General features: G+C 38.1%; 1 protein-coding gene across 3 annotated transcripts in view; it reads left to right on the top strand.

The window, feature by feature from the left end:
- The window catches only part of LOC124545002 (lanC-like protein 3), an 89,070-nt gene that overhangs the window by 56,030 nt on the left and 9,955 nt on the right, over window positions 1-23,085 (top strand). For all 3 annotated transcript variants that reach the window (XM_047123758.1, XM_047123759.1, XM_047123760.1), the window contains exons 4-5: window positions 6,421-6,639; window positions 10,299-10,415. In XM_047123758.1, the coding sequence (XP_046979714.1) occupies window positions 6,421-6,639; window positions 10,299-10,415 (336 nt within the window). The remainder of the gene's footprint in view (window positions 1-6,420; window positions 6,640-10,298; window positions 10,416-23,085) is intronic.

Raw genomic sequence — 23,085 nt, 5'->3', positions numbered from 1 at the left:
TCTAGATGAAGACTGCAGCATTTTGAAATAATTAGCATTGCATGGTGATAGCATGTCTTGTACAGGTGTTGGAGCATGACACTTGCTGAGGAAAGTTTAGTAAGTGACTGCACTGCTACAGGGCTGCATCATAATTTGTTGGCTGTGCACATTTGGCAAAGGCTGGGCCATCTGAATGATGTCAGCATCGCTGCTTACAGCTGGCATTCAGAGGGGTATTCATTTGTAGCTGGGTACATCTTCTGCACTGGGCAGCAGTCAGCTGATCATGTGCCACAATAAAAACCTTTATGTGTTAATAATAGATTGAACGTTATGTGCTGAGATATTCTGATTACTCCTTGTGGATTGAATTGCTGTGAAAGGAAGCCTTTCGTACCACTGTGATTCTAGGGTGCGAGTTGGAAACTGATGAAAGAAGTAAGTGTTTTCGTAAAGAGGTTTTTCTGGCATATTACACTCTTGTATAGATAAACACTTTTTTGGCTTGAAGGAGAATCTGAATTGAATATATCAGTTCATAACATGGTTAGGTTAGGTTAGGTTAGGTTTGAGATATTCTGATTACTCCTTGTGGTTTGAGATATTCTGATTACTCCTTGTGGATTGAATTGCTGTGAAAGGAAGCCTTTCGTACCACTGTGATTCTAGGGTGCGAGTTGGAAACTGATGAAAGAAGTAAGTGTTTTCGTAAAGAGGTTTTTCTGGCATATTACACTCTTGTATAGATAAACACTTTTTTGGCTTGAAGGAGAATCTGAATTGAATATATCAGTTCATAACATGGTTAATAGATCAAAAAGGGAAAAGCCTCTTATTCACAAAAAGATTACTGACAAATTTTATCGTTAAGTGGGGATGCAACGGAAAATGTAAACATTTATTTAAAAAATCATTACAGCCGTATTTATTAATGTACAAATCTAAAATTTTGCATGGGTAAAGCAAAAGAGCTGTGTTTTAAAGGAAAAATATACAGGATTAATATTTTGCCAGAAATTTTAATTTTTAATTTTTTATTGTCTTTTTTACAAAAAGCCATAACTCAAATTATAATCCTGCAATTAATCTGAAAATTTTATTCTAGTGTCCTGAGAATGTTATAAGATCACTGAACTACAGTTATTAATTTATGGTACAAATTGTATCATTAACAGAGTTTTTAATTTTGCACATCCAGAATTAACTTTTTTTCTACAAACAGTCATCTAAAAATCGGAATGTAATTGCAGGATCTTGTATTTTTTAGTTCCAGGGAGACAGCAGCACGTTGCGAACAGTTCCTGAAAATTTCATAGCATTAGCGCATATACTTCTTACGAAAAGGCTTCTGATAACATAAAAAATGTAAAACAGGGGAAATGAGGTTCAAAGATTTTCTTCTCATACGTCTACATGTAATAAGCTTACCTGAATTTTAAAGTATTGATACTCCTCATCCTCCAGGTTTCCCTTCTCTCCTCTTCAAATCTGCCTTACCTGTATTTGCAGGTAAGACACTGATCTGTTAGCTTTCTTGACCCTGCTGTCATCGATGGTGTAAAGTGCTTTTGTTATAAACCCACCATGATCTATACCAACTCTCTTCGGCACTCCAATTCTGCCATTATTTCCATTATTGTAACATAAAACTGCATCATAGACACCTATTTTAAGTACTTCAAGTCTACAGAATGTCCTTTTTGAGCATCTAATCCAAATTAAATTATTGAGTCTTTCATTTGCATTTTGTGTCTTTTCTTGAAGACACTTCATCAATAAATCAGAATGTGTAATAAACCTGAATGTGGGCTTAATTGCATTCATAACAGGTTCTGATAATGAGTGTTCATTGAATACGTCTCATTTCTGTTGTTGAACTTATACCGATAATCTTTCAGACAGATTGTGCATTGGTATTTGATCAGTGGATAGTTTGTGGAAAAAAACTGCCCACACAGCACGCCTCATTGCCTTTAAATAATGTATGTTTTTCCTGATACCTCTCCCATAAAATAACTGAAGAGAATCAATTTCTTTCAGAGTAAGCCTGCCTTACTCTCCTAGTGGTTTCCCATCCTCAAGTACATCTTCTTTTCTCCAAGTGATGAAGCCCACCGCCAGGCCTCTTTTGGATGTGGCCAACACATTACAACTTTTCTATTCTTGTATGGTACAGATTTTTATCTGTTACAGCTTTGAACGAAGAGGAGTTGCCATTACCAAGATATTTAGTATATCTAACACCTTACTAGTTCCTAGATCTGGTGAACATCCTCACAACTGCAGCAGCCTCCATGCTCCCACTTGAGCCACTATGATTTTTAGAGCATGCTACTGCATGCTTTTCTTTCCTCAGTTTCTCACTGTCTTCATTGTTGGACATTTTCCTTGTTGCACACTGGTGGCAGTATTTAGACATAATTTCTTTAAACTTTACTCGAGTCATTTCCAATAACAGATGCAACTCGGTACAGTAATGTGTGACCCCTTTTCATCCAGTTCCCATCTACAGACACACACAGGTCAATAACATTTGTAGGAGATTCACTGTCGTAAATATCTACCCCAGGATCTGTTTCCTTTTGGTTTATTTCCACCAATTCCTCCACTGCTTTCTTCATAGAAACTTTGGCAGTATCACATTCAGCATCAGACATTTTTTTGTTTTTTCAACCCTTGCACAAGGTGGAAGCATGTTCAGAAAACCACACAATAAATTACCTCCTTCCCTGCCCTGTCCAAGGCACCTCAGAGCATGTGCTAACCTAAAATTGCTTTCATGGATACCAGTGTCAGCTTTTTTGGAGGAGGAAAATGAAAATTCATACCCATATGAATTACAAATTAATTTAAAATCACAAGCTATTCCCACCCTTCTTTCTTCAACATCAATCATGGATTCCGTATTTTTACAGCTAACACATGAACATGAAAACTTTATAGCCTGGCAGGGAAGCTCTAAATCGATAAGTCTGAATATAGTAGAACCCATATCAACATCATTGACACACCTGTACAAATCTCCTGTCCCAAGTTTCGATGCTGAAGCTGAGAGCTTATGTTCTTCATTTCAAGCTGCTTCCTCTTTTTTGTTAGCAAACCAATTTCCGTGAAACCTCAATTTCCTAAACACAGCTTTTCCACCACTCATTATGCATAAATCTAGACTTCCACATAAAGGTTTGCGAATTCAACCTTCCACCTACTAATATGTGTTAGTATTGTCAAAACGTAAATGAACCACATTCAAGAAAGTTTTCATGCGCAGATATAGATGTCAGCCAGAGATATACATATCAGTCCTCCTTCCCCCCCCCCCCTCCCCCCCCCCAATCTTGTCACCTCTTCCCACTTCACACCCCTCACCCTCACTGTATGCTGCTCTCGGCTCACACACCCACCAGTCTTTTCCCCTTCTCTGCTGGCACACCCATCAGTCTTTTCCCCTTCTCTGCTCTTCTCCTCTCTGCTCCTCATCGCCCACCCCTTCCTCCAACACAGCCTTGTGCTGTCATCTCTAGTCCCTGCACACCACTAGGCAGTGCGGATTTCTCTTCCCCCACCTGAACCTTGCTATCCCTCCCCCTTCCCTGCTCCACTCTGTAGTGTCTGTTCAACATGTATCAGTCACATCCAGGCCAGAGCAGCTAGAGATAGTAGTCGTGTTTGTGAGGTGTGCTTACTTATGTGAATATGTGTGTATTTTCCTTTTCTGCAGAAGGCTTTGGCCGAAAGCTTGTATTATATACTGAGTGAAGTGGTGCAGTAGATAGCACACTGAACTCCATCCCTGACCCCATCTGAGCTTGTGCTCTGTCTCTAATGATCTCAATGTCAATGGGATGTTAAACCCAATTCTCCTTCCTTCCTTCCAAAAGCTTATATGTAACAGTTTTGTCATCATTCCTGACTTGCAACTCAACTTGTCAACTTTATGGTGAGTAGCACTCTATCCTTCCATAATATTGTTGAAAACAGATTTTAATATATTCTAATGTTAGTAAATGACAAAAGTAATATTTTCTGTCTAGTTTCTTAATATATAGTCATCTACATTGACATAGAAGTATATGTTTACTTTGCAATGAGAATGGGTTAATTTAAACAGAAGTAGTCTAAATCAGAATTGAGGTTCCTGTTTTGCATACTGGTGCACATTTCACAATGTGTGGCTTATGTACTTAGTTCATCAGAACCTCACCTCTGTGTTGTATTATAGCTGATCCACTATGTCACTTATAGTTCAGAGTAAGAATTTGTGCGTGGATCGCGTATGCGACAGGTGTGATCAGCTGATCATCAGTGTCTGTCATAGAGGCTCGCGTGTTTGTGCCACTTCATTAATTACAATATAGTCAGTTACTCTCTTGTTACCGGGCTTGATGCTAAGTAATTAATGTATCAGTTCTCCGCTTTGAATGTTCATGTTCCCTTTATCCCACTGTTTCCTGTGTAGATGTGAGTAAGCAGAATTGCTACGACGACATAAGTTGCCAGTGCTCTTTTCTGCTATTGCACACACGCATTTAATTTGTGGCTGATGTGCAGTCATGCAAGACTTGCCACAAATCCAAATTACTTACGTTATGAAACAGGCACTAGGATTTTGCCTGTATGCAGTGTGCCCTTCCTGCGGGTATAAATTTGTAGACTCGCCACCTGTTTGCATTCCTGTTAATAGTGTCTTATTAGTTGTCATAATAGAATTAAAAGATAATAAGATTAGTTCCATGTAAGCTACTAAATGATATTCCTTGTCTGCCAGAGGGCTCTCTGTGTGGTGAGACTGCAGTAGGTAATTGTAGGATGACGCATAAAAAGAATTTAGCAGCAGAGTTGGTCACAAGGATATGAAAGAAACGCTGTGAAATTGTGGTGGGGAGATGTATAAGGTGTGTTCATTATTTTGCAGATGATGGAAGGATGTCAAAAAGTTGTTCCGCCTGTTGCAATAAAAATAATGGGCAGTTAGGATTTAATTCCAAGGTATTACTTTAGAAAATTGTAGTACAAGGAGAAAATGTCTTGTTGCTTGATGCTGTCTTATTCCTCAGAATATTAGAACCATTTAAAACCAGATAGGGAGTTGTCAGCCACCCTGTACATGAATGATCATTTCCATGGTCTGCTAAATGACTCAGTGACCTTGGATTCACTTTGGAAGAGTCTGAGTAAATGCCCTGAAAAAGTCATTGTGTGTTCAAGACATTACTTACACTCATGAGCAACTGAATTTAAATCCTCTTCCTACTAACATGTTGTAATTCATCTAATCCAAGAGCACACTGTGGCATGGTCTCCAAAAGATACTAAAAGCATTGAGGAGTTATCCTGACCCATGACAGCTAAACCACTGCTCACTACTCACAAAGAGTGGTTGGAGCTGTTTCCAAGGCACACCCATCTCATTCAGTAACATGCCAAATACACTCAGTACAATAGAGATCCATCACCTGCCTGAGTAGTGCCATAATGGCATGTAGGTGCATCACCTCATTTGGTTTCAGTTTGCATGTACACCACCATTGTATGTACTAACATGTGTGTATCTTATCATGCCAGGCACCAATTTTGCACATTTCGAGTCTGCAGTGGCATTGTATGCCCTGCGAAGTGCAGTGAACACAAGTATACGTATGGAGTGGTGTTAACTCTACACTGTAGCAAGGGAGTAGTTCTGGTTGATATGGCTTCTCAAAAATTGTTGTCTGTATTGAACTAGTGAGTGATGTTTTGCTTCTTGGCCCTTCGTAGCCCCTTTTACAATCCATGATAGTTGATAGTGATCCCTGTGATCAGCATTTGTTGCCATGGCAGTTTTCCCCAAAACAAGATGTGTAAGCTAAACCTTGACACAGTAACACGTAAATGGCCAGTGGCTGCGTAAACCCAGAGATGGATATCAGGCATTCGTGATAAGGATTTAATCAACTCTATTGCTATTGAGGATCTTGCACTCAGCTGTCACAGTAGCAGCCTTTACTTGTTGCAATATTCCAGTAAAGTGACATACCAGCATGTTCCATTCATCCTGGTGACAGGACTCCTCTCTTTCACAGCAGTTCTCTCTCATTCAACTGCTCACGAGTGTAATGTATGTGTTTACAGGCTCCAGTAAAAGTTGCCACTAATGAAGTTGCATTAACAGTGTGAAATACAGATTCCTGATATAATAATTGTAGTAAGTGGGTCCCAGATGTGACATTTAACATTTAACTGATGTGATAAAATCTTATTTCTGAAGTATGAAATGCAAATTCCTGTTACAATAATTTTAATAAGTGGTGCTCAGCCACATCAGATGTGATATTTAACATATAGTGAGTGTGATTAAATTTTATTACCCCCTTTTTTTTTAATTTTAATATGTGATTGATTGTGAACAGTAACTCGTGTTTAATTTCAACACAAGTCAGTATAGTCTAATTTTATTCATAGGTGCAGGACATGGTCTCAGTGCCATTCTCCAATCGTTATTGTTGTGGCCTAGTTTTCTGCAGTCAAATCCCCAGGCAGAACAAGTCGTGCATAGAGCTGTTGACTGGTTGCTATCGCTGCAGACTGAAAGTGGCAACTTTCCATGTGCGACTGATGAACTGGGTCGGTACAGGAGACATGAAGAGGATGAACTTGTACATTGGTGTCATGGAGCACCAGGTATGACGTCAAGTGAACATGTAGCTCAGTCTGTGATGTAGATTCAGTACTTGACTCATCTTGGCAAATTCCGTGTTCCTTGCCTATAACAAAGCAGCAGTGACAGGAATATTTGTAAAAGAATGGAATAACACTCAACTGTATTACAATAGTATTGTATCTTGGCAACATTTCAAGTCGGTTATCTACACCAGAGAGTGCTCTTATACAGAATATTGTTACCCTCTGCTCTACACTAGCTTCTTCATCTCCTAGTACCTACTGCAACCTACATCCTTCTGAATCTGCTTAGTGTATTCATCTCTTGGTCTCCCTCTACGATTTTTACCCTCCACGCTGCCCTCCAATGCTAAATTTGTGATCCCTTGATGCCTCAGAACATGTCCTACCAACCAGTCCCTTCTTCTTGTCAAGTTGTGCCACAAACTCCTCTTCTCCCCAATTCTATTCAGTACCTCCTCATTAGTTACGTGATCTACCCATCTAATCTTCAGCATTCTTCTGTAGCACCACATTTCGAAAGCTTCTATTCTCTTTTTGTCCAAACTATTTATCGTCCATGTTTCACTTCCATACATGGCTACACTCCATACAAATACTTTCAGAAACGACTTCCTGCCACTTAAATTTATACTCGATGTTAACAAATTTCTCTTCTTCAGAAACGCTTTCCTTGCCATTGCCAGTCTACAGTTTATATCCTCTCTACTTCGACCATCACCAGTTATTTTGCTCCCCAAATAGCAAAACTCCTTTACTACTTTAAGTGTCTCATTTCCTAATCTAGTTCCCTCAGCATCACCCGACTTAATTTGACTACATTCCATTATCCTCGTTTTGCTTTTGTTGATGTTCATCTTATATCCTCCTTTCAAGACACTGTCCATTCTGTTCAACTGCTCTTCCAAGTCCTTTGCTGTCTGTGACAGAATTACAATGTCATCGGCAAACCTCAATGTTTTTATTTCTTCTCCATGGACTTTAATACCTACTCCGAATTTTTCTTTCGTTTCCTTTACTGCCTGCTCAATATACAGATTGAATAACACCGGGGAGAGGCTACAACCCTGTCTCACTCCTTTCCCAACCACTGCTTCCCTTTCACGCCCCTCTACTCTTATAACTGCCATCTGGTTTCTGTACAAATTGTAAATAGCCTTTCGCTCCCTGTATTTTACCCCTGCCACCTTTAGAATTTGGAAGAGAGTATTCCAGTCAACATTGTCAAAAGCTTTCTCTAAGTCTACAAATGCTAGAAATGTAGGTTTGCCTTTCCTTAATCTATTTTCTAAGATAAGTCATAGGGTCAGTATTGCCTCACGTGTTCCAACATTTCTACGGAATCCAAACTGATCTTCACCAAGGTTGGCTTCTACCAGTTTTTCCATTTACCTGTAAAGAATTCATGCTAGTATTTCGCAGCCATGACTTATTTAACTGATAGTTTGGTTAATTTTCACATCTGTCAACACCTGCTTTCTTTGGGATTGGAATTATTGTATTGTTCTTGAAGTCTGAGGGTGTTTCGCCTGTCTCATCCATCTTGCTCACCAGATGGTAGAGTTTTGTCAGGGCTGGCACTCCCAATGATGTCAGTAGTGCTAACGGAATGTTGTCTACTCCCGGGGCCTTGTTTCGACTCAGGTCTTTCAGTGCTCTGTCAAACTCTTCACACAGTATCGTATCTCCCGTTTCATCTTCATCCACATCCTCTTCCATTTCCATAATATTGTCCTCAAGTACATCGCCCTTGTATAGACCCTCTATATACTCCTTCCACCTTTCTGCTTTCTCTTCTTTGCTTAGAACTGGATTTCCATCTGAGCCCTTGATAATCATACAGGTGGTTCTCTTTTCTCCAAAGGTCTCTTTAATTTTCCTGTAGGCAGTATCTATCTTACCCCTAGTTAGATCTGCCTCTACATCTTTACATTTGTCCTCTAGCCATCCCTGCTTCTACATTTTGCACTTCCTGTCGATCTCATATTTGAGACGTTTGTATTCCTTTTTGCCTGCTTCATTTACTGCATTTTTATTATATTTTCTCCTTCCATCAATTAAAATCAATATATCTTCTGTTACCCAAGGATTTCTACTAGCCCTCGTCTTTTTACCTACTTGATCCTCTGCTGCCTTCACTACTTCATCCCTCAGAGCTACCCATTCTTCTTCTACTGTATTTCTTTCCCCCATTCCTGTCAATTGTTCCCTTATGCTCTCCCTGAAACTCTGTACAACCTCTGGTTTAGTCAGTTTATCCAGGTCCCATCTCCTTAAATTCCCACCTTTTTGCAGTTTCTTCAGTTTTAATCTACAGTTCATAAGCAATAGATTGTGGTCAGAGTCCACATCTGCCCCTGGAAATGTCTTACAATTTAAAGCCTGGTTCCTAAATCTCTGTCTTACCATTATATAATCTATCTGATACCTTTTAGTATCTCCAGGGTTCTTCCATGTATACAACCTTCTTTCATGATTCTTAAACCAAGTGTTAGCTATGATTAAGTTATGCTCTGTGCAAAATTCTACCAGACGGCTTCCTCTTTCATTTCTCTTCCCCAATCCAAATTCACCCACTTTATTTCCTTCTCTCCCTTTTCCTACTCTCGAATTCCAGTCACCCATGACTATTAAATTTTTGTCTCCCTTCACTAACTGAATAATTTATTTTATCTCATCATACATTTCTTCAATTTCTTCATCATCTGCAGAGCTAGTTGGCATATAAACTTGTACTACTGTAGTACGCATGGGCTTCGTGTCTATCTTGGCTACAATAATGCGTTCACTATGCTGTTGGTAGTAGCTTACCTGGACTCCTATTTTTTTTATTCATTATTAAACATACTTCTGCATTACCCCTATTTGATTTTGTATTTATAACCCTGTATTCACCTGACCAGAAGTCTTGTTCCTCCTGCCACCGAACTTCACTAATTCCCACTATATCTAACTTTAACCTATCCATTTCCCTTTTTAAATTTTCTAACCTACCTGCCCGATTAAGGGATCTGACATTCCACGCTCCGATCCGTAGAGTGCCAGTTTTCTTTCCCTTGATAACGACGTCCTCTTGAGTAGTCCCCGCCCCGGCCTCTCAACAGATACCCCTCTGTTGTGGTTGCACCTACGGTATGGCCATCTGTATCGCTGAGGCACGCAAGCCTCCCCACCAGTGGCAAGGTCTATGGTTCATGGGGATAGGAGCTTGCAGAGTATATCTGCAGAAAAGATCAGTTAAGTTTGTAGGTTTTCATGGAAATGTCACCTTGAATAAATAATTTCAAAGTGAGTTTCTGGTTGTATCCCAGCTTAGTTTTCATATGATACCCATTTTCACCATCCAAAAATGCCATTGTACTGTCGAAAAGCTATTGGTCGATTTTCTTCTGTATCAGTAAAGATGGGCTGCTGGATCTGCAGCTGTAAGACCTCAAATATAGCCTATCACTGATCATGCTCTTTACAACTGTAAATTGTGTTGCTTGTCAAAAATAAATGATTCTTGCTTCAAATCTTGCTACGGTATACAATATTAATCTCCCAGAAACTTGAAATTCTTGCTAAAGTACAGTATGACTGTGATTGCATTGTGTCACTTCAGTAACACAGCTTCAGGTTATAACATTTTAATTTACTTGTCATTTCTGCACTCCTAGGTGTTGCATACTTAATGGCAAAAGCTTACCTTCATTGGAAAGATCCAAAATATCTGCAGGCTCTTGAAAGATGTGGAGAGCTTATATGGAAAAAAGGATTACTTCGGAAAGGACCTGGTAAGTGTTTTATTGTGCTCAGCTGCACTATAAACCTGTAAAGTCATATGTTCCTTGGTAGACTGTGTGCTTCTGTTGAGAGGAGGAGGAGCGCAGCAGGTAAACCCTCTTAATATTTAATGCCAAAATTCTTTGCACAAAAATCATTTTTAATGATGCAATTCATGTGCTGGTATGGCCTCATAGTCAGTCCCATCACCATCGCTTCCTCTATTTTTTATATTTGTGTAAACAATAAGCTTGCAAGACAAAATATTAGTCTCTCTCCCCCCCCCCCCCCCCCCCCCCTTAAAAGAGAACGGTGGTCACTTTGTAGCACTATAGATAGACCAGAGCTGGTGCCAGCTGTTCGTATATCCCTTGTAATGTCCCTGCTTTCACTATGTACAAAAATTGACATGAAATTTGAAGACATAAATTGCAGTTTCCTCAAATAATTAAATGAGATGATTTCAAGATCTTAAAAATTTTGAAGCAGGAAACATGACATTATTTCTCGTGTGCTTGGCTTGAAAAGATTAAGTGTTGGTTGTGATAACTCTTCTCTCTTTTCACAGAAAAAATCTTGAATTTTCCTTCTGTCAGTTATATTGATGAAGTGGAATAGGTTTTAAGCTTTTTGAATAAATATTGACATTGAAGTCAAGTAATGTCTTCATTTATTAACAATTTCCACTTCAACAACTCAACATGCCGGTCACAACTGCTATCTCACAACAAATTGAACAGCTTTGGCCCAGCACAAGCCCTTATGTAGAATTTCGCCACTAACTCGTTCTTTTAGTATTATTGCAACTAATCTTTCATTTCATGTGCAATGAAAAAAGTTTAACATAAATGTTTTCACGAGTAGGTCAGTTGTTATTCCCAGAGCTGTTTACATAATGATTACTGTAAGTTGATGTTATAACTTCAAGTTGAACAAATATATTTCAAGGAAGACACAATACATGAAAGCCACAGATCAAGTAAACAGAGTAAGCCGTGTGTACACTTTAACAGTCACATCATAACTGAGTCCAAGTCTAGCGGCCGCTGGCTGGCTGGCCGCTTAGGTGATGCTGCTGCTGCATGGCTGGCAGACAGCGCCGCATGTAGAGGACGCGCGAAACTGCGCGGCGGCACTTTGAAAGATCGGCGAGTCACAACAGTTGAAAATCAAGATGTGATTACAAGTACATGTTCATGCAATAAAATTTCAATATTTTTGTTAGAAAGAATTTCACAGATAAAATTTATGCAATACAGCCTGCCATATGTACATATCACAGGAAAAATATTTCTACATATCAGATTTATATACACACTGGCAGAACTGGATATCAGGGCAGGTCTTAATTCATTTCAGGCAACCCTAAAAAGATTAACTATTTGCTTTGTTGCTTAGAACAAACTTAATTGTGTCGTATAAGACACATTAAAATAAAAAAAGGTTAATTATTTTACATCATTTCTCTTCTCCATTGTTTCTTGTATCTTGGGACCAGCTGTCCATCTTCAGCTCCTTTGCTTGAATCTTGCTTGATCTCCACATCAGAGTTCTCTTTTCTCTTATGAATTGTACAGTATAATTTGTGTCAAATCAAACCCAGGCCATAAAAGGTGCATTGTATTATCTTATCTATCCACCCAACATTACTTCGTCAGATCTAGAAATATGATAAAAAGTAATTGAAAATACTTTTACAAGCAAAACTGCACATACATATAAATAAACATGCAAATGTGAGTACAGTGTAAGCAGAATGAGCTTGATGTCTGAATCTCTCAAATTCTTTTCCATTAGTATTGTTCTAACCTAGTTATTTAATTACTCAATACACAAGTTACAAATACATCTGTCAGCTATTGGTGGCACGTATGTCAAAAATTGACAGTGTGAGCAAACAAATTACATATTTCAAGAAAGGCATGCATATTATCTTCAAGACGTCTCAGTGCCAGAAGAAATCTGTAATAACTACAGAAATTACAAAGCAACTTCATACTTGTATTATCCTACAAAGATAAAATAACTGATGATTGCATCCATTGTTAGTCATTACACATTAAATCAGTTGATACCCATTCCCATTCTATATATTCCCTTTCAGAGACACTCACTCATTTGTCATTTTAGATACAAGTTCGTTCGTCGCAATATTAGTAAAGAATAGCAGTTTCCGCAACATACTGAAGCAGTATCTCAATGAACAGCAACATGACATATCATCATCTATAATTACTCATTTAATCATCATTAATTCATTACCCCATACACTTCTAATTGTTGTTATCATTTTAGACCAAGCATTAATATTACTGACGTCAGTGTATGTATTGATCCAGTGACAATAATATAACATTTCATCTCGTCAGTGAACATATTGTAATTATTCTCATAAAATGCTTTTACCACTTGAAACATTTCATTTGACTCAGTGAACGTAATCGCTATGTTTCTTCAATGATTTTTCCCTAATCCTAATAACTTGATCATTGTATTCTTCAGAATACTTGAATAATACAAATAAAACTTCATAGTCTTCCATAATGCAACATAACGATTTTACTACAATCATCACCAGCATCATCAACATAAAAAAAAAAAAAAAAACCTTCGAACACATCATCAAAATTGTATCGATTTCTGATAAATCCTCAACACTTCGTAATAGACCCCAATACTGCAACTCAGTCTTACCTTTCTCCTAACTACATCATCATGGGAGTGTTGCATCAGTACCCAATTCATCAAAGCCTCAGTACAGACACAACATTGTCAACATCATCAACGGTGCATATTCAGCATTAGTTTATCTTAATCATGACAAGTGCCATCATTACTTTATAAGGTCTCACTTCACACAAAACTTTTCTCCTCTTACAATACTTGATAAATACCTCAAAAGTATGACTGGAATAATTATTGAAAGCTATTCTACATATTAAATGTTGAGCAAGGTGTCTGTTTTACGAAAAAATGATCGTTCTGCGCTGACTTCATAACTATAGCATGACAGTAGGACTACCCATCTTGACCCTCTGTCTTGACATTAACTGGCGTTATCATATTCACATTTAAATAAGGTATAGCATAACAATTATTTAAATGTGACACAAATAAGTAGCAAAATGTGCTGACAAACCACACAAAGCATAATCACAATGCAAAAGTATTTATCACTTCAACTACAAACATAACAATTGAAAAACACAATTATGGAATTAACTTCAGACACTACAAGTTGGTTTCCATTAATTAAGCACAATTTTTACAAATTCTCTTACCATTGTGGCTAAAGATGTAATCACATGTACTGACAAGGCAAACACAAATTATTCATTTCATTTTCTATTATGAAATGAAACTTAAGCAAAGGTATTAGATCATCAACTTATCATAATGTAAGATAATTCCTTGCCCTAAATGCTACATAGCATAACCAATAAGTACATTTGCATAACAAATCATATTTCCTAGTAAAATACATATAATAAGACAAAGGTATTAAATATTCATAGAACAACATCAGTACTAACACAAAATAGACAAAAGCATAAGATAATCAACAATTAGTCGTAGTACAGCATAAATCCAAGCATAAACCACAACACACAAAAATTAAAAGTTCATTCAGTAAATAGAGCATTTGTACAATATGATCCAGCATACTTTTTGTTTCTGCGGTTTCACTAGCCAGTTTTTTGTTTGTTTTATCAATTTTGTGTGCTAATTCTGTACTCAGTTCGTTTTTTAATTCGTCTGTCAATTGCAACAACTGGCTACTTAGATCACATTTCAGTTCATTTCTTAAGTATTTCATCTCTCTTAACAATGTAGGAAAATACCAATTGCTACTTACCATAAAGAAGACAGGCACAATTAAAAGACACTTCCATAAAGTTTTTGGCCACTGCCTTTGTCACTAAAACAAACACACACACACACACACACACACACACACACACACACACACACACACACACACACTGGATGCAAGCAGAAATCCAGAGGTGGTGGGGAAGGGATAGTATCCTATTGGTAGGGGAGAGAGAAACATTGTCTGATGAAGTGTGCAGGGACTAGACTACCAACAGGTGAAGTGTTACGAGGTTGCGGGGCAGTGAGGTGAGGAAAAAAAAAAGAGAGGAGTGGGGAAAGATGGGCAGATGCATTAGCGGAGGACTGCAAATAAACAGGGTGGGAGATGAGAATGTGGAGGAGATGATAGAATGGAGGCATGGAAATTGTTCAGTGGGGAATGTGGGGACAGTATGTTACCGTAGGTTGAAGCCGAGATAATTACAGGAGTAGAGAATGTGTTGTAAGGTTAACTCCCATTGCGCAGATCAGAAATCTTGTTGGAGGAACGGGTCTAGAAGGCTCGGATAGTAAAGCAGCCATTGAAATCAAGTGTGCTATGTTCAGTTGCATGTTGTGCCACATGATGGTTTACTTTGCTCTTTGCCATAGTTTAGCAGTGGCCATTCATCCTGGTGGACAGCTGGTTGGAAGTCATAACAATATAAAAAGGCTGTGCATTGGTTGCAGCAGAGCTGGTAAATGACATGGTTGCCTTCACAGGTGGCCCGTCTGCTGATGAGATAGGATAAACCTGTGACAGGACTGGAATAGCAAGTGCCGGGTGGGTGGATTGGACAGGTTTTGCACCCAGGTGTTCTACAGGGATATGATTCCTTTACAAGGGGTTGGGATTGGGTGTGGCATATGGATGGACTTGGATGTTGTGGAGGTTGGGTGGGTGACGTAACACCACAGATATTGAATTTTCACCTAAAGATGAAATTAAAATATTTTAGTCAAAACCAGAATCATCTAATCACCTTGTGACAAAGCAAGTTGAGATAATTTTAATTCCCCTCTTGTTTTGCCATCTGCCTCCTTAAATTCATTTGGTTACTTTTAACTAATTGTCATTAACATACGTGAATATAATTTGCATTTCCATGAAAGAGAAAGATTGGCCCTCAGTTTTAAAGGAAATAACACCAGATCTAATTTTGTGCTTAGTTTTATGTCTGAATTTGATTTTCTAATTTATTTTGTTTATTCCTAGTTAGTAACTTTCATTATAGGGCTACCAGGTGTACCGGTATGAAATGAGCGGTAAGATACAAATGTGTCGATAGGGAACATTTGTTGTGAACGAGCTTTAATTTTTTTTATTTGGTTGGTATGACATCTGACAAAGATATTTAGTATACATCAAGTCATGGAACAAACAACATCATACATTTTCATCGTGTTAACAATGTCGAAGTGATGATTTGCAGAAAGCATCAATTTTTTGTTTTCATTTTTAAAAAAAGTGCTGCAAAGTTGCATTGAATGCTTGTCGAGGTATATGGTGATCATGCTCTATCAGGAGCAACATGCAAAAGATGATTTCAAAGATTCAGAAATAATGATTTTGATGTAAGAAATTAAGAATGTGGAAGACCACCAAAAAAGTTCGAAGACGCCAAATTGCAAGCAATATTGGATGAAGATGATAATTTGAGTCAGAAGCAAATGGCAGCAATGCTAAATGTTGCACAACAAACAATTTCTGACAATTTGAAAGCTATGGGAAAGATCCAAAAGTGTGGAAAATGGGTGCCACATGAATTTAATGAAAGACAGATGGAAAACCGAAAAACCATTTGTCAAACTTCCCTTCAGAGACATAAAAGAAAATCAATTTTGCATCGAATTGTTACTGGCGATGAATAATAGATTTATTTTAAGAATCCTAAACGGGAAAAATCATGGGTTAATCCGGAACAACCATCAACATTGACTGCAAAACCAGATCGATTCGGCCAGAAGACAATGCTGTGTGTTTGGTGAGATCAGAAAGGTGTGGTGTATCATGAGCTTCTAAAACCCGGTGAAACTGTGAATACTAATTGCTATAGACAACAAATGATCAATTTGAACTATGCATTGATCGAAAAAAGACGAGAATGGGCCAGAAGACATGGCAAAGTAATTTTTTTACATGACAATGCACCTGCACACAAAGCAAAACTGGTTCAGGATACAATCAAAACACTTGACTGGAAGCTGCTACCCCACCCGCCTTACTCACCAGACTTGGCCCCTTCTGACTACCATTTGTTTTCATCAATGGGACACGCATTGGCTGAGGAACACTTCGATTCCTACGAATAAGTCAAAAATTGGGTGTCTGATTGGTTTGCTTCAAAAGACAAACATTTCTATTGGCGTGGTGTCCACAAATTGCCAGAAAGGTGGTCAGAATGTATAGAAAGCAATGGTCAGTACTTTAAATAAAATGTTTTTACTTTTCAATTGAAAATTAGTGTTTCATTTTCACAAAAAAGAACCTCATTTCATACCGGTACACCTGGTAAATCAGTAATTGTTTCATAACTTAAATCCTATTGTTGACATATAAACAAATATAAATTCTGTACTAAGTATAAACATTTGGAAGTCGAAATACTAGTAATCTTAAAGTATCTTCGGCTCTATTCAAAAACGTGTTAGCAAAATCAGCCCTTCATTAATTCCAAATTAATTAACAGTTTTGTCAAAAGTACTGTATGTGTTAATTTCATGATTTAAACAAATAACTTGGCCTAAACCTCATAGTAGAAGAAACTGCTAAAAAGAACCAATTTTTCGATGTATTCAGTTAATTTAATGAGTTAAGTTTTAATTGTAATTTCTGTAAATTTAACTTCTAACAATGTGTAGTTTCAGCATGCATTATTGTTATTGTTGTGATCTTCAGTCCAGAGACTGGATTGATGCAACTCTCCATGCTACTCTATCCTGTTCAAGCTTCTTCATCTCTCAGTACCTACTGCAACCTACATCCTTCTGAATCTGTTTAGTGTATTCATCTCGTGGTCTCCTGTACGATTCTTACCCTCCACGCTGCCCTCCAATACTAAATTGGTAATCCCTTGATGCCTCAGAATATGCCCTACCAACCGATCCCTTCTTCTAGTCAAGTTGTGCCACAAATTTCTCTTCTCTCCAATTCTATTTAATACCTCCTCATTAGTTGTGTGATCTACCCATCTAATCTTCAGCATTCTTCTGTAGCACCACATTTCAGAAACTTCTATTCTCTTCTTGTCCAAACTGTTTATCATCCACGTTTCACTTCCATACATGGCTACATTCCATACAAATACTTTCAGAAACGACTTCCTGACACTTAAATCTATACTCGATGTTAACAAATTTCTCTTCTTCAGAAATGCTTTCCTTGCCATTGCCAGTCTACATTTTATATCCTCTCTACTTCGACCATCATCAGTTATTTTGCTCCCCAAATAACAAAACTCATTTACTACATTAAGCCTCTCATTTCTTAATCTAATTACCGCAGCATCACCCGATTTAATTCGACTACATTCCATTATCCTCGTTTTGCTTCTGTTGATGTCCATCTTATATCATCCTTTCAAGACACTGCCCATTCCGTTCAGCTGCTCTTCCAGGTCCTTTGCTGTCCCTGTTAGAATTACAATGTCATCGGCGAACCTCAAAGTTTTTATTTCTTCTCCATGGATTTTAATTCCTAATCCAAATTTTTCATTTGTTTCCTTTACTGCGTGCTCATTATACAGATTGAATAACATCAGGGATAGGCTGCAACCCTGTCTCACTCCCTTCCCAACCACTGCTTCCCTTTCATGCCCCTCGACTCTTATAACTGCCATCTGCTTTCTGTACAAATTGTAAATAGCCTTTCGCTTCCTTTATTTTACCCCTGCCACCTTAAGAATTTGAAAGAGAGTATTCCACTCAACATTGTCAAAAGCTTTCTCTAAGTCTACAGAAATGTAGGTTTGCCTTTCCTTAATCTATTTTCTAAGATAAGTCGTAGGGTCAGTATTGACTCACGTGTTCCAACATTTCTACGGATCCAAACTGATCTTCCCCGAGGTCGGCTTCTACCAGTTTTTCCATTCGTTTGTAAAGAATTCACGTTAGTATTTTGCAGCTGTGGCTTATTAAACTGATAGATATTTCATGCAAGATTGCAGCACTATTTAACTACTAGTAACACTCTTGCTTTCATTGTATACAAAAATTGAAACAACATTTTTTTAACCATAAATTGCCATTTTCTCAACTAATTGAATGAGATTATTGCAAATTTTGAAGCAGGAAATTTTATTTCTTGATTACTCATCTGGAAAAAATTGATGCTGATGACAGTAATTGGTTGTGAAATGTGATGATTCTTCATTCTTTTTCACAGGGAACATTCTGTATGTTGCTATTATTAATTAGATATGTGATGTGAAATAAATTTTATACATTCCGAATAAATTTTGACATACAAGCTACATAATCTCTGTGTTTATTAACAATGGTCACTTCAAACGACTCATAAACTGATGGTAACCACTGCTATCTTACAACTACTGAACTACTTTGGTCCAACACTGGGGCTTATACAGAATTTTGCAATGGCTCATACTGTTAGTATTATTACAATTCATGTTTCAGTCGCAATGAAAGAAGATGAATATAAATAATTTTGCATGTGTCTTAAAGGTTGAGAAGCAATGGAAATATTTTTCAGCTATTTTGTCAGTTACAAAGTTTTTCTATGCAAAATTTTGTAAAATAAATCCCATTAATAATTGATATACAAACCTAAGGAAATGAACGAAGCAGAATGTACAAATTTTTAGGTTTTCATTGAAAACAAATAAGTATTCTAATTGCCTGCCACATTGCTGACTCCAGTGCTAAGTATTTATAATTCTATATACGTAGAGGTACTCCAATGTGTGCTGAATAATATAAATGTTAAGTTTCTTTATGTAATGATTACATTGTTCATTCACCTTCTAAGATATTGTTAACCACCTTATTCTGTAACTCAATTAATATTCCTAGTACCGTGAAAAGTATAGATTACCAGTCACCATACAGCAGAGATGAATCGCAGACTGGGACAATACTGCCAAACATGTAAGCTTGTTATGAAATAGACAGAACGCACGCACGCACACACACACACACACACACACACACACACACACACACACACACACACACATACATATGTGCTCACTCACTGTGTTTGTGCAATATTGGTGTGTGTGTGTGTGTGTGTGTGTGTGTGTGTGTGTGTGTGTTTTGACTATTTCAGAAGAAGGTCTTCTGGCTGAAAGCTTACGTGTTTAGTAGTCTTTTTGTTCTACCTGTCTGTGACTGTCTGGTAATTGGATGTGTCTATAGGCCCCCTGGCTCAGCAGCTGTTTTGGCAGAGCACCTGAAGGAAAATTTGGAAAATATTTCGAGTAGATTTCCCAACCATGTTATAGTTCTGGGTGGAGATTTTAATTTACCAGATATAGACTGGGAGACTCAAACGTTTATAACGGGTGGCAGGGACAAAGAATCCAGTGAAATTTTTTTAAGTGCCTAATCTGAAAATTACCTTGAGCAGTTAAACAGAGAACCGACTCGTGGCGATAACATATTAGACCTTCTGGTGACAAACAGACCGGAACTATTAGAAAGAGTTCATGCAGAACAGGGAATCAGCGATCATAAAGCGGTTACTGCATCGATGATTTCAGCCGTAAATAGAAATATTAAAAAAGGTAGAAAGATTTTTCTGTTTAGCAAAAGTGACAAAAAGCAGATCTCAGAGTACTTGACGGCTCAACACAAAAGTTTTATCTCAAGTACAGATAGCGTTGAGGATCAGTGGACAAAGTTCAAAACCATCGTACAATATGCATTAGATGAGTATGTGCCAAGCAAGATCGTAAGAGATGGAAAAGAGCCACCGTGGTACAAGAACCGCGTTAGAAAACTGCTGCGGAAGCAAAGGGAACTTAGCAAACATAAACATAACCAAGGCCTTGCAGACAAACAAAAATTACATGAAGCAAAATGTAGTGTGAGGAGGGCTATGCGAGAGGTGTTCAATGAATTTGAAAGTGCAATTCTGTGTACTGACTTGGCAGAAAATCCTAAGAAATTTTGGTCTTATGTCAAAGCAGTAGGTGGATCAAAACAAAATGTCCAGACACTCTGTGACCAAAATGGCACTGAAACAGAGGATGACAGACTAAAGGCCAAAATACTAAATGGCTTTTTCCAAAGCTGTGTTTCACAGAGGAAGACTGCACTGTAGTTCCTTCTCTAGATTGTCGCACAGATGACAAAATGGTAGATATCAAAATAGACGACAGAGGGATAGAGAAACAATTAAAATCACTCAAAAGAGGAAAGGCCGCTGGACCTGATGGGATACCAGTTTGATTTTACACCATGATATGAAGGAACTTGCCCCCCTTTTTACAGCGGTGTACTGTAGGTCTCTAGAAGAGCATTGCATTCCGAAGGATTGGAAAACGGTACAGGTCATCCCCATTTTCAAGAAGGGACGTCAAACAGATGTGCAGAACTATAGACCTATATCTCTAACGTCGATCAGTTGTAGAATTTTGGAACACGTATTATGTTCGTGTATAATGACTTTTCTGGAGACTAGAAATCTACTCTGTAGGAATCAGCATGGGTTTCAAAAAAGATGATTGTGTGAAACCCAGCTCGCGCTATTCGTCGACGAGACTCAGAGGGCCATAGACACGGGTTCCCAGGTAGATGTCGTGTTACTTGATTTCTGCAAGGCATTTGATACAGTTCCCCACAGTCGTTTAATGAACAAAGTAAGACTATAAGACCAATTGTGTGATTGGATTGAAGAGTTCCTAGATAACAGAACGCAGCATGTCATTCTCAATGGAGAGAAGTCTTCCGAAGTAAGAGTGATTTCAGGTGTGCCACAGGGGAGTGTCCTAGGACCGTTGCAAACAAAGGAAGTAGGTTACAGTACACTTGTTCGCCCACTGCTTGAATATTGCTCACCGGTGTGGGATCCGTACCAGATAGGATTGACAGAAGAGATAGAGGAGATCCAGCGGAGAGCAGCGCGCTTTATTACAGGATCATTTAGTAATCGCGAAGGCGTTGTGTAGATGATAGATAAGATCCAGTGGAAGACTCTGCAAGAGAGACGCTCAGTAGCTCGGTACGGGCTTTTGTTGAAGTTTTGAGAACATACCTTCACTGAGAAGTGCTCCCTCCTACATATATCTCGCGAAGAGACAATGAGAATAAAATCAGAGAGATTAGAGCCCACACAGAGGCATACCGACAATCTTTCATTCCATGAACAATACGAGACTGGAATAGAAGGGAGAACCGATAGAGATACTCAAGGTACCCTCCGCCACTCACCGTCAGGTGGCTTGCAGAGTATGGATGTAGATGTAGATGTAGACTCATCTGTGCTATATAGTGAGTAGCAATCCGTCCTTTTCATAATATTGTCATTATTCCATCCTGGATTTTCCATTTTTTAATATTGCTAGTACCATTATACAAAAATCAAGAATTTATCACAAATGTAAGATCATACAATGAAATTGCAGTGTATCAGCATGTTTATTAAAAAGGTGTGTCATATACTTCGACTGATGAATCTTCGGGCTTTTACATTACATCCTCCGCCTCTGATAGATGTCAGTGCGAAGGATTAATATGTATGTACCAGTCAGTTGTATGGGATCAATACAATAAGACGGTTTGTCATAGAACTGTGGCAGAATGACAGAAAGGACCTATTGTGGCTGGGCATGTTCATAACCACATCATGGATGAAGTTGTCCAAGTTTCTTGGTGTATGAACATGGACTGTCCAACTTGTCTGGAAGGAGTGGCATATAACTTACAGCCATGTAACACAGCATAAGGACAGTGACTGTAAAAATATTGTAATTTAGAATGACCAGAGACGGGTGTAATGCATTGTCGATGACAGTCATTTTCATTGAATATGAATCCATCTCAACCAGATTCCAAGGGAACATCACAAAGCGAACTGCATATGAAAGGCATTCGGAGTTGGGTACCTCACAGAAGTCCATCACTCACAGTGGCGCGTAAAGTTACACGTCTTCACTATGACAGTTGTGGACAGGAGGCATGTAGTGTCGCCCAATGAGTCACCTTTTGGGATTTTCTACCTTTTGGGATTTTAATGATGTATACAGCCACGTCCATGCTGTTTTTCTTACCCTTGCAGACCTGTTTCTTGTGCTTCACTCTGCTACTCTGTTTCGTATGATATTAGAGTTTTCTTACTGTGCCTGCTTGTTTGTAGCACATTCTACAAGACATCACTGTTGTGCTCAGTGTAGCTTTTGTGTGTGGACTGACAACTAAGTTCTGTTAGTGATACATCTTCATACCTTTTGGTTTCATTCTTTTGTTATTAGAGTCATTCATTTTTGTTAGATACATTCCACAACTATGTTTTAAGTTTGTTTGTGATTCAACCCATTCTTTTCCAGAAATGGTTGTTTATTATGTTTTTAACCATCTGCATTGTCATATTCCATCATATTATGACCTGTACTTTCATGTTGCAGGTAATATGACATGAGATGAATTTACACGAGGTCTATTCACTGATCTTTTACTATGTCTTAAAAGTATTTCTGTAGGTACAATTGAGTGTGATTGTCTTCCATTTCAAGTGATTCAATGTGACTTGTTGCTGATAAACTATTCATTTGGTTGATTAACAACTTCTCAATATCATTGACTTGTTAACTAGTTTAAAGATCAAAAGTCTAGTATTCTTGCTCTCTCTCTCTCTCTCTCTCTCTC

This window comes from Schistocerca americana, chromosome 8 (assembly GCF_021461395.2).
Source record: "Schistocerca americana isolate TAMUIC-IGC-003095 chromosome 8, iqSchAmer2.1, whole genome shotgun sequence".
In the NCBI taxonomy this organism is placed as follows: Eukaryota; Metazoa; Arthropoda; class Insecta; order Orthoptera; family Acrididae; genus Schistocerca; species Schistocerca americana.
The sequence above is the reverse complement of the archived record's forward strand: the minus strand, read 5'-3'. Positions and strand labels throughout refer to the sequence as shown.